The following is a 13120-nucleotide window of genomic DNA, read 5'->3' as shown; positions in this document are numbered from 1 at the left end:
GATGGCATGTCAGTCAACATGTATAACACCGCTTGAATATGGCTGGGGAATACTGTAGAATTGCACAACAATTGTTTAGCTGAAATAAGCTGCAGTGTGTAGTGTACGTAAATGTATACATATATATATATATATATATATATACAGGTGTTTTCATTTAAAATACCATTTTGATTACTGATGACATTTTTCACAGTACAGACTCATTTTAAGATCTACGAAACAGTGGCAAAAAAATCCGAAGCATGCGAATTCAAGGACATTTCAAAAACATAAAGACATAATTCTCTCATCTCTCTTGACTGCACACTCTTCCCCTCTGTTATTTTTAATAGTGACATTTTTAATAATGCCGTACCATATTTTTTGTGTCAGGGGCATATTGTGAGAAAAGATGCATCACCCTCACAGACTTTATTAAGAGCAATGTCCCCAGAACTAAGTGGATCACTTTCATTGCTGTCACTCTGATGCATTGCATGCTGTTCAATATTATTGCATCAGCAAACACGAAACAAAGTGCAAATAGATGCTAACCCCACTATTCAACATTTTCCCCTTTAATTCCATCACGAGCCCACATATTCAGAAACCACACCATTCATACGACTGTGACTGGATTATGTGGACTCTGGATATTGATTCTTATGTGAATCAACCTTACAGGTACAGTATAATCCGATCAGTCGCTAGAACCGCACTTCGCCCGCACTGTACACGGGAGGTAGTTTGGGTCCATCAATATGCAGCATCTATATGACTGCCTCTACGCTGAACTTCCCAAAGGCTAAACATCAGAGATTTCTGTGGAACATGAATGGCTTCCACAGAAGGGCAACTACACCCAGAGGAAATACCACCACAGCCTGCTGTTCACCAGCTAGGAATTAATTACACCTTCCCCAAGACAAAAAATATAAATGAAATATAAATGGCAAACACTGAGATTAATATTAATGTCGTGATTAGTGCCCAACATCATCATATTGTACATATTGTACCAAATGGCACTTTACAATTCCTCAACAACTAATTCTGAGAATTCATTTCTTCATAATGGTGGGTTTTGAACAGCGGAGAGAAAACATCGATTGGAGCAGCTCACTGGTCATGAATAGAAGCTGGCAAATCTTGGAACTGTATGTCATTACATTGGAGATCAAAACCCTGAGCTGCTGGCAACAAACACAATGGAATGTGAACAGCATGTGACGACAAAGGTAATCAACCTGACCATCACTGGTCTCTCTCGAATCATTAAAAGCCTGTAGGAGCTGTGATGTGTTCTCTGCAGTCTGGATCTGTCAGCTCAAAAGCGTCGACCATTTTGGTTTCTTTCTCTGATGAAGAAATTGAAGGGTCGTTTTATTTTGCCTGAATACAGAAGGGTTTGCTTTAAAAATATGTATATATATTCATCTTTGATTATGGAGTTCTAAGATATTAACACAAAAAACAAAAAAATAAAATGATATGAGCCCCCCAAAAAGGGACAAAAATGCCATATTAGATGTAAATATATGCCCTTTCTTCAGTTGAACATAAACAACAATTTAATATTACAATGCCATCAATGTATTTTGCGTATCTGCAGGGACCAGTGCAAGGACCAATGAGATTTGAAGTTATAGACATTCTGCCATACAGACATTCTACGTTGACATACATTGGTTTTGATTTCAATTTCAAAGTTCAAGTTAAAAATATTCATAGTTTTTTCTCACAAACCCATCGTTACAGTTGAAAAAAATACTATATTTGGGTTAAATCAACCTTTTGTGGGGTCAAATATAAACACTTTCTGGGTTACTTTGACTCAATGCTGGGTTGAAAGAATCCAATATGTGCACACTAGAGCCTGTTTTGTAACTTTAAATAATACAAATGTGTAGGTCGGGGCTATATTTTGCCCTTCCCATTTTGTTTGGCTAGTTGCAAGTTGGGCCTGCAGGGGAAGGCTAAAAATGCCTGGCCATTGGACAGTCAGTATAGTCCTACCTCTTTTTGCTGCTGACGTCATGTTGTGAAGAGTTGGCGTTGAGAGGGGGAGAGAAGCTTAACATTTTTTATTAAAGATTACAAGAACAAATTCACAAAAAAAGAATGTTGTGCACGGATAAATCATTTATAATATTATCACTGCAACTGTGTAATACAATTTTCCTGTTTTATTGCATGGTGACTTTAAGAGCTTTAACATGTTGAGTCATGACAGAATTTTTACTAAAATGTTTCATTCATGTGAATAAAGTGAGGAAAGGAAGTCGTATATCTTGGGATGGCATAAAGGTGAGTACATTATAAGAGAATTAATTTTTTTGGGTAAACTATGACTTTAATAAACTACAATACAATCATGGATTGCTGATCACATTATTAGACTTAAAACGACATTTGCAAATACAGAAAACAGTTTTATTCATTTTCAAAAATCACGTTTATATATTGTATTATGATGTTTTTATAGTGATTTATTGTGTTGGTTAGCTGTATGTTTTTAGTTATTATTACTTAATCAAAACAACCCAACTGCAGTTTGACTGATTTTACTTGGAATGCAAAAGAAAAACATGACTTTTGAATTTTCTTAAAAACTGAGTTGTCTGTTTTTGCACATGAACTCTTCATTTCATTACCATATTACCACGCAAATGTGTCTATTACTGTATAATTCATAAGTCCCCTACTTCATCATCCTTGCTTACGTTCCAATGGCTGACTTCAGGATCCGCACGTCCCTCTCAAACATCATGCACAGAGGAAGTGGGAAAAGTGCCTATAATGAACGTCTGCGTTTGAATGGATCAATCAATTCATGAATAAGGGCTCTTAAATAAAAAGGCTCTAATCAGGATCTGCCGTGCTACAGCTGGCTGTACAGTACAGTGCAGAGCATTTACTATATTCCAGTCTGGCATCTGGTCCTTTACAGACCTCAATGCCTGCCGAGGTAATGTGCCTTCAGTAAGGAGCAAATAATGCCATTCACCCATTTCCTGCCATATCCTACATACCACGAAAACCAGCTATTCTGAGCGCAGCGAATTTCCAGCAAAAAACTTTTGTCACTTGCAAACAAAAGACATGTTCAATCATTAGAATCATAAGGGGCAGTCAGCACACTGTGACCAGGCCTGTTAGCGCTTTTGTGCCACACCGCTTCCTGCTATCGGCGCCTCAGCAGGAGAAAAACCAGTGAAATATTGTCAGATTAAAGCCAGGAATGATACAGCAAATGGCTATCTTTACTTCAGCGCTTAGACTTTTCAGTTCCTTCAATGCCTTAGTTTTGTTTCTTTACATACAATTTAATCTTTTTGTGTGATTAATGTTGAAATAAAACTGTATATTTGTCTTTTTTTAGCATCTCTGTACCCTCCAGAACATCTGTTTAGCTTACGGGGCGACGTGGCATTGTTTTCGACAACAGAGTAAAGGTAAATAATGAGCGGTGTGATTCATAGCAACCGAGTCTTGCACAAACACAGTGAATTTGCATGATTCATCTTGATTATGCCGATGTCTGGAACTCTTAAGGGTCTGACATGAGCTTTGCACATAGGCTAAGTTCATTAGCTGGAGCTCTGCAGGACGAGCTCTTTCCACTGCACGATCCGCATCAGGACACTCATTATGACGTTTGGACAAAAATAACCCTTTGCCTTATAGACGAAAAAAACAGACCTTGCAAGGTATTACAATGTGCCTGCTTCAAAGGGTTGTGAACGCAGTTCTGCCGATGATCCAGTTTTTCACATAATTCCAGTTAGTGTAACCATTAAAGCCCAATTAATTTTTTTTTATTGTAATTTCGTTTTTTTTACATTTCTTTTGCCATGAGGCAGTTTGACTACTTTAAGGTTAAACAAAAACATAGGGTAGAATAAAGATATGTTTAGCATTGGACCGAAGAAACATGCAAGTACATAAACATAATCTCCCCGTCAGCAAATCAGTAAGGACAAACGTTGCATTAATATTCATGACGTTAGCCGTGCCTGGCACGGTCTTTGTATTGAGACAAAATAAATGAGCAGAGGTGAACAACAGAGCTATAAAAGAACTACAAAAGCGAGAAGGGAATATTGTAAAAACAAACTATGTAAAGGTGTTGTGTTTAATATTTAGGAGGGTCTACTGAAATGCAATATAATATACAGTACCTAACTATGTCTTTAGAGGTGTATAAAGACCTTACACAATGAAGCGTTATGTTTTTATTACCTTTGAATGAGTTATTTCTATCTACATACACCTTGGGTCCACTTGCATTGCATTCGCCATGTTGTTTCTACAGTAGCCCTAAATGGTGTTTCATAAATACGATCTCCTTCGACAAAGACACAACAACATCTTGTGAGAGCCACCGTAGTGTTTTGAAATGGAGGGGTTGAGTGAGCTATTGGTTTCAATTTGCAACCTCACTGCTAGATGCCACTAACATCTCCACATTGCAATTTTACACATTAATTAAAAGCATTTAAAAATAAAAAAAGTTAAAAATGAAAACTTAAAGAAAACACTCAAACATGATTTTCATTTTATTCATAAGCCTGATGGACAACAGAAGAAGGTTTCACCACTGATCATATAACTTGCTTTAACTTCACTTGCTGTATCGTTGATGGCGTTCAATATTTTGCGCCCTGAAGCACATCTTGTTACCACCTTTAAATCATTCAGCTCATGCGAGGCCTGTAAAAGCAAGGGCACAGAGCGATTTGAATATCCTTAAGCACCGGGGGTGCATGCTATGCACAATCCCGGGCAAGCCATCAATCAGTCTTTTATGGAGAATGAGCGACTTTATGGTAAATGCTAAATGTGATGGGAGGGAAATTACTCTGAGGTCTGCCATCGCCCTTGCTAGCTTAATTTCAAATCCCCCTCCCTCTACCTCCCTCAAGTAAGATACAACAAATAATATATCATTCGTGCCGCACAGATGAGCCAACATTTTGAAATCCCAGCGAAACACAACTTATGGAGATTTGTGTCGGCACATTCTATAAAACGTCTCCCGAAGTTATAATTTGATGTAGTAGATCAACACATCATTGCTATTCTTTCCCCGGATGGGGCAGCTACAATGCTGTTCACATAAATACATTGCATGATATGAGACGTTCTGCTCAACGCTTTGATGTGAAGAAACCAAGAATGCACTCCTGCTCCGATCCAAGTGTTCCTGTGGTGATTACCTGCCGTCTCCCCGACCGCCGTGCCCTGCTGAGGAACGCTCTAGATGAAGTACATTCTAGATGGGAGCTGGCACTTCAAAAGCAAAGAAGGAACCGGAAGGTTGTCTGAGGCCTAATTGTGGTGGAGAGCCTGTGGTTCTGCATGCGCCACAGACGCCAGGCCCAATTAACCAGGCGTACACAGTCTGCCAATCCACAAGGGATGAGCATCGGCTGATTCACCGTTTGCTCTCCTCTAACTAACAGATCGATTCGAATACGGGTCTCAGAGACACATACATGCACACTTATCGTGGTTGAGAGCCTGTCGACTACGTTGCAGTCTTAATACGCCAACAGATGCTAACAACAGATTTAGTATGCCACTGCATGCATATTATACCAACGTGGAACTGCTGGAATATTCTTTTTCACGGAGTAGAGAGCAACCAAAGTATATCAGTTTGAATTATTACATTAATGATGTAAGGCGAGGTAAGGGCGAGTTTCGCAGATATCAGAGCAAATGAAGAGACCAGCAGTCTCTTTTTGACTACACCAGTCATCCTCAATAGGCGGACCTTTGCTTACATTCCATCCGGACCGCCGTACATAGCCATTTAAAACTTCTGACTATTTTGGTTGTGTAAATTGAGCCGTGACGTCTTCACAAAGGAGAATCACACCACGCGCTCTCAGGAACATTTATGTTATTATTTTTTGTCGCTAGATCCTTTATTTTCTTTATTTAGCGCCAAACGCGCTAAATTCTAACCCTTCCAGAAGCTGCTTCTCTCCCGCATGAACAGCAGCAAACACGTGAACACATTTTAACAACACTAGTGCAGACACGCAGGGCAGATAAATGAACACACAACAGTAAACAAAGTGCAGCGAATATTATTGCATTTGTATCCGTCAGTCTGTTTATTGGTTGCTATATGTCTCCAACCTTTCAACCAGATTTGTGATATTTTTTTAACCATAACGTTTTATCTATATTTAGCATTAGCATTATTAGTCAGCATGTAAACATTTGTGACCCTTTGAAAACCCAAGCTAACATCTCATAATCTAATTGATTATTATAACAAGCATCAAAGATTCATTACAAGCATTGATTTCACTAAGATTTTGGTATTATTTAGTCAATATTTAAGATATTGTTATATTTTCACAGAATATTCTGTAGGATGATTTTATGAAGGACTTTTGCTGGGTTTTCACAAGCAGGTTCACATTTTGTAATTTTATTGGGAAACTATTTAAAGAAAGAAGTAGTTCTGGAATGAATGTGAAAAGGTGACAATGGCATGAAAAGGCTAATTTAGTTAGTAACTCTGTATATTTTTTAATTGTTATATAGAATTTTAATTGTTACATTACATTTGCTGTTTGCATGTTGTCAATAGTTTTTTTATTTACAAATATTTATTATCAGACTTCTATTAAGAGTCCCCCTAAAACCACAGAGCCTATAGATACATATATCAAAATATAAAATAAATGGCCTGATAAAAGATCATATCTTTAATACAGTATATCCAACTTGTCTAAATTGATTCAATATTATTTATTTTCAAAAAGCATATTTTCCGGACTGCCGCTTGGAAGAAAATATAAAGACTCTTGGAACTTTCATTGAATAACCCTGGCCTACACTAAGGCCTTTCTCTGCTCGCTGAAAAATGCACAATATTCTATAGACCTGTTTCTGTTAAACTGCTGCACTGAGAAACCCTGCAAACATTAACAATGTAATAGATCACCTTATATAAGCTAAATGGAGCTGGTCAGACAACAGCTCCACAGAGGGTGACACCAGCCGATGGCATGGCGGATTGGCCAATTGATTTGTAATGAATATCCACCAGCTATCGTCCTCCCCTCTCCAGCACTCGTGGGCGCAAGCCGGTTAAACATTGTAAAGCCTTGTGAGTTACACATTAACAGCGTGCTGCTAATGTCCCGCAGCCCACTTAAGAATGTCACCGACGTCGTCTGACTCGCTTAGGTGGAACCCTAGCTGTGCATTTGAGCCAAAATCTAAATGCAAAATAGGCTCAGAAGTGTATTATTGACACACTGGGAGGTAGCCAAACCTGCCCTGCTGTAAAATTGCATAATCGTGTGACAACCCGAGCTTACGGTTCAATAACATATAGTTGGAGCTTTAAAAAACGGCAGTTCAAATAAAGTGGAAGCTTGTCGGAATATAGAGGCTGAGGGGGCAAGCAGGTGCCTTTGAGCACCGCAGATGTTTAGCGCATCAGACGAGCTCTCGTGTGAGATGAGGAGAGAGCGCGAGAGGCAAAAAGCATATATACACATGGCAAAATGGAAAAGGGCTGGTGAGAAGAATGATCACAACCCCATAGAAGCTGCGCTCTGGAAAACGATAAGGATGCACACTTCACAGGTCTGTGGAAACATCAGGCATGCCTCAGAGACTGTTTTGGCAGAGAGAGAGAGAGAGAGAGAACGATACAGCTTCACCATCCTCTCTGCACCTGGGAACAGTCAAAGCCTGATTCACAACTTCTGTCCTAAAGGAGCGGTAGAGGCGCGGACACAATAACACTCATTTTCAAGCAAGTGTTCTGAAAAGGAGGGTTAGAGGAAGGTCTGCATGCGCTGAATAGCTCTTGATGAGAGTCTAAAGCACATTGCAATAGGTTAATCATCATCGCTAATCACTAAACAGGTGTTGAATATTTTCAGTTCCCGCACACGATCATCACAACTTGTACGGTTTAATTAATAGCAATGTCCTCTTTCGCAAGTTTTTTCCCTTTCTGTTTATTTTCCCCCTCACTTTTTTTTCAAAAGCCATGAAGCAAAACTGATTGCATCGGATCACCAAGAGCAAATTGCTTTTCCTCGGCAGAAGAGACAGGCAGAGGGGGTGGAGGGGGAGGAATGGGGAGAGAGTTTGCCATTTATCAGCGGCTCAAAACATTTGGGGCTCTTCAGTTCAGTTTGGAACAGCGGTAAAGACATACTTTGCGTCTGGGCCTGAATACACCTCACAGGTCACTTCTCCTCAAAGTGAGAGATGAAATGTTGGATGTTGCGCAAAACATCTCAGGACGTTTTACAATCATCTTACACATCTTACATCTTACATTATAATCTGTCTGACAAATAATACATTTCATTTTCACATTGAACAAAATTCCATCATTTAATCAGCCTCTTGTCATTTCAAAACCATTTTGCCCATCGACTTTCATTGGTTTTGTGTCCATAAAATAGGAGTGAATGGGGAGCAACATTCCTCAGAATATCTTTTGTGTCCTGCAGAAGAAAGAAAGTCAAACAGGTTTGAAATGACAAGAGAGTGAGTAAAAGAGGACAGAATTTTCACTTCTGGGTGAACTATCCATTTAATCTATACACATGTCTTGCGTCTATCCTTGACACAAAACAATGCTTGTTTTGGGGATAAATTTGTACACAAAAGTAAACAAAACCCTGAAAAACCTGAACAAAACCTATTTTTGTCATCATAGACACAAACACTATAATAAATATAGCAAAGCTGTTTTTTGAAATAAAAAGTAAAAAAAAGCTTTACTATCTGTGTACTGTATAAAAGCAATAAGTCTGTGTAATGTTTTTATTCAGATAAGTAAATAAGTGTGTGTGTGTGTGTGTGTGTGTGTGTGTTTATATGAGGGGCATTGGAGGTTGGAAAGTGGAATCGGCTCAAACAAGACTCAGGATTTATTTAATAAGAGGTTTTATCTTTAAAACACGCTCTCATCGCCAAATTCAACCCATTCGTTTTCTGCAGAAGGACACGCCTGAATTAAATTGTGGGCCATAATGTGTGTCCTAGAATACTTTAGAATGTGATTTAAAAAACAGGGCTGGCTGAGTTATGGAGGGGCAGGACAGGCGCATAAAGCAACATTACACCCGAGGCTCCTGTCACAGCCTGTGATTAAAACAGACCATAAAGACAAACATATATACACTCGGGGTTAAAGGATGAGAGCCCTACTTCACAGTCTGCCATTTTTATTAAGGCTAATGGAGAAAACAGCCAAAATGGCCAAAAACATTCTACCTTAAATCATTTAGAATGCTTTGTGTGTGTGTGTGTGTGTGTGTGTGCGTGCGTGCGTGCGTGCGTGCGTGCGTGTGTGTGTGTACGTGCGTGAGTGCATGTGTGTGTGTGTACATGCGTGAGTGCGTGTGTGTGTGAGTGCGTGCGTGCGTGCGTGCGTGCGTGCGTGCGTGTGTGATGTTGCTCTACAAACCAGCATGGAGAATAATTAGAGGAGGATATAGACTATGGCATATCCAGGTCAAGAGAAAACATAAAGGCTAGACTACAAATGGCAAAGGATTAAAAAATATGAGTTTTATTATTAGACACTCACAGGACTACAGAACCCCCTCATATCATCCATATAAAGCCTAACCAAGTTGGTTCAATCACATCTCTGCATCTTAACTTTGTACATTTCCATCTTTACCATCTGGCCTCTGGACGCCTGACAAAGCCATTGATCATCACAATTACACAGATGTTCAGATACGGCAGCTACGGAACAACTTCAAATGATCTTGAAGTGGGTTAGTTACTGTATCACGGTTACTGGGTCACCGAAAGATTGCATTTTCTTTCTAGTTAAGATTTTAGGATTGTGTGTGTGTACAAACGTACACATTGCTGATGGTGGGAGGTAAGGGGGAACCCCGCAAGTGTCCAGATTCCTCCCAACAGTGCTGTCTGGCGAACGGTGCCCCAGTTGACCATTCATCACCATTACAGAAGCGGCAAGCCTGCCAGTGTGGCTCTGGGAGGCCATCCAGCCCAGTGACCGACTCATTTATCAGGTCCGTAATAAATACTAGAACAGCAGAGGCCTCGTAGCCTGGGCAAAGCTTTGACCAAGCGATCGTGTGCACTGCGTGGGGGTCAGGGGGTCAAGCTGACAATCACCTCCCCCTCCATCCTTCTTCTCAGGCACAGCCTAGCTCGACACACAGGGGAATGAGGGCACTGATGAACTGCTGATTGAGTGATATTACTTGATACTACAAGACAGTGTGCTACCCTGATGGCTCTTCGGAGCCGGATGAGTTGGAGTGGGTGGAAATGGGGCTTACTCCACCCCTCAAGTGCTTTAGGTAATGGAGTCAAACTGTGGAGCTCACCCTGTTCAAGGGCTGATCACGGTAGGGTTGAATGACATGGTGCTTAAGTCACACCATAACTAACACTCTCATTCTCTCAGTGGAGATCTGAGATGTCTGACTGTACAAACTGCCTGAGCAGAGACAAAAGCTCAGATAACAGCGCCGTTTTACATGCTCTCTTGGCCTATTCCGATCTTCTCTATTTATTTTAAGAAAGGGTCAAAAAGGTCCAACGCTTATACAGAAATAAGTTCTTCAGGTATTTAAAATGTAGATATAATAATTAGAGTGAATTTACAAAGAAGTATCTCTGGTATATTTTTTGTACCACGTCTCATTAAAAAAAACGCATTCTGAACGCATTGTAGTGATGTGCAAAATGTGTACTGTGTGTCACCTTTTACATTTAAATTCATCTTTACCTGCACATTTGCACATATAAATGTATTTACATTGGCATCTACAGTATAACAGCAGCATGCAGGCAAATTGACCCGCTGATGCCATCATTTATTGGTGGGTGGTGGGCTCAGCTTTTAGCATGCTGTTTATGCTCAGGGTGAAATTGTGGAGCTGCTGTGCATTAGTCAGAGTGCTTTTCAAGGTAAAGAACCATTCAGAAAGTAGCCCTGGATCTTCATCACACACGTCCTGAGGGTGACCGATTAGAACACACTGACTCATACACCTCTCAAAGCGAAAGGTCAAATGTTCTATTCATCAATACTGTACATAATCAATAGTCAATACTGCACAAGATGCAAAGACAGACTGGATGTGTCTGAGACAACGAAAATGGAAAGCAAAAAAGCTTTGCATCATTTAGTCTCAACTATGAGGATCAATTTAAAGGCTGTCATCTAAAACGATGAAGGGTTGGACATTGTGAATAAAAGATTGCGACGCAGGTACTGCAGCAGTTGACAGGTGAAAGTGTAAGGATTCTATTCTATTGATGGCAAATAATGTATGAATGAAAAACAGTGTAAATGTGAGCTGTGTCTATCAAAAATGAATCACACACACACATCTTGTACAAAATTCGAGTCATTCATAATTTTTAGTAAAATGTCACTTGATTTTTTAAATGTCACTTGATTTGAAATTGAATGCAAGACGGACAAAAGTGTATCTGGAAAAATCCAGTTCGACATATTTCAGTGGGTTTTTTTAGCAACATGTGCATGACACATTTAAGCATTTAAAAGCATTTAATATTGTATTTAATAATACTGTTTTATTGGTGGTGTGAATAAAATCAATTTTAATGTTTTAAAACCAGAATGCGCATTATAAGTTCTATCAGCTCTATCAAATTTAATACACAAATGTGAAAAAAATCTCTCCCCATTCAAGGACAAAATACCCGAAGTCAAACTGCACAAGAGACATTTGTGGTTCATTAAAAATATCTGGTAACAATAAATATACTTTTCAAATAATAATTTGGCCTCAATTAAAACCATGTTCCAAATGTTATTCAACTGTTACATTTAAATGTGAATACTCCATGTTATCTTTCAGAATAGTTAGGTGTACATTATTCTACAAGTAAAATGCAATCTCACAGCAGATGTAGTTTGAAAGATATTTTTATACTTCAACTTCACAGCTGACAAAAAGTTCTACCAACTTCTACAACACCGTGATTTCAAAATGTTAAAACTTAAACTTTTCTCTGCATCAGACACGATCAGCTGTTCAGATAAATCTGCACTTAAAGATTTACATCTAACTTTACATCTAAAAAACGTACAACAGTATTGCCAAGTTCGGCAAGGAAAAAGAAAGAAAAATTTAAACACCAAGATCAAAACGATGCAAACGTACAGTACTATAAAAAGGGTACAGCTAAAAATAAATACAACATCAGAGCTTAGGGAAATCGCTGTCTCTGCGTGCTTTATCACAATTCAACCGATGACTTTGTGACTTACGAGTCCATCTGTTGTGCTATACGCGATAAGGGAACGCATTTCTTCTCCCGCGCAACCAAAGTATACGTATGAAATCTCTTAAATAGCCTTCTCAACACAAACCTGCATCCTCAAGTAAGAATTTTGTCTCGCAACAAACGCACAACCAATATACAGTACGCTACTACGAGAAGCGGGTCTCGCGCGCACATCCTCTACCCCTCGGGGTCCGTAAAACCGCGCGCACCCTCTTCCGCAATTCGCACGGCAGAACAAGTATTTCAAAATAGCAAAATATTTCAATATAATTCTTACCTTGCCCTCGTGCGTTCACCACACCGGCAAACACAGCCAGAACCAGGACGATCACGTTGGGTTTGTAATTTCTTGCCCAGTTCATCGTTACGGCAACGGGGTTCTCTTCACTGAATATGTCCTTGTATTAAAACACTTTCCGAATAATTAAAAAGGAGCAGGACACGAACGAGTCGCTCGACCTCCGCTGCACGCGCCGCGCGGACGAGGTTTGTAATAGTGGACGGTGGATAGGCAGAGAATGTGAAGAGCTGTCAGCAGCTCAGACTGAGCTGAGCGGTTTCAGCACCGCGGACAGCTCCTAGCGTCAGACACTGGAACAACTTCAGGCTTCGCGCAAAGTTTGTGCCGTACATAATCTAATAGTGCCCTCGATTAAATGAATCGGGTATTACATGCATTTCATTTCCAACTACACACTGAGACGAATGCGGAAAGTGGTATTTGCTGGGCATTATCAAGGTGCTTTAATAAAATACGTGACTTTTATTGTATCCAAAACTATATTATGTAAAATATCTGTAAGATCGCAATTAAGATATGAGATAAACATTTTGT

At 39.6% G+C, this 13120-nt stretch overlaps 1 protein-coding gene across 1 annotated transcript in view; it reads right to left on the bottom strand.

Moving 5' to 3' along the window:
- Positions 1 to 12846, bottom strand: part of sez6b (seizure related 6 homolog b) — a 136159-nt gene extending 123313 nt beyond the window's left edge. Inside the window, exon 1 of the mRNA XM_079480940.1 lies at positions 12563 to 12846. Coding sequence (XP_079337066.1) covers positions 12563 to 12647 — 85 coding nt within the window. The 5' untranslated portion in view covers positions 12648 to 12846. The remainder of the gene's footprint in view (positions 1 to 12562) is intronic.
- Positions 12847 to 13120: the final 274 nt, after the last annotated feature.

Source organism: Barbatula barbatula (genome assembly GCF_947034865.1).
Source record: "Barbatula barbatula genome assembly, chromosome: 19".
Classification (NCBI taxonomy): Eukaryota; Metazoa; Chordata; class Actinopteri; order Cypriniformes; family Nemacheilidae; genus Barbatula; species Barbatula barbatula.
This window is presented reverse-complemented; position numbering and strand designations above follow the sequence as displayed.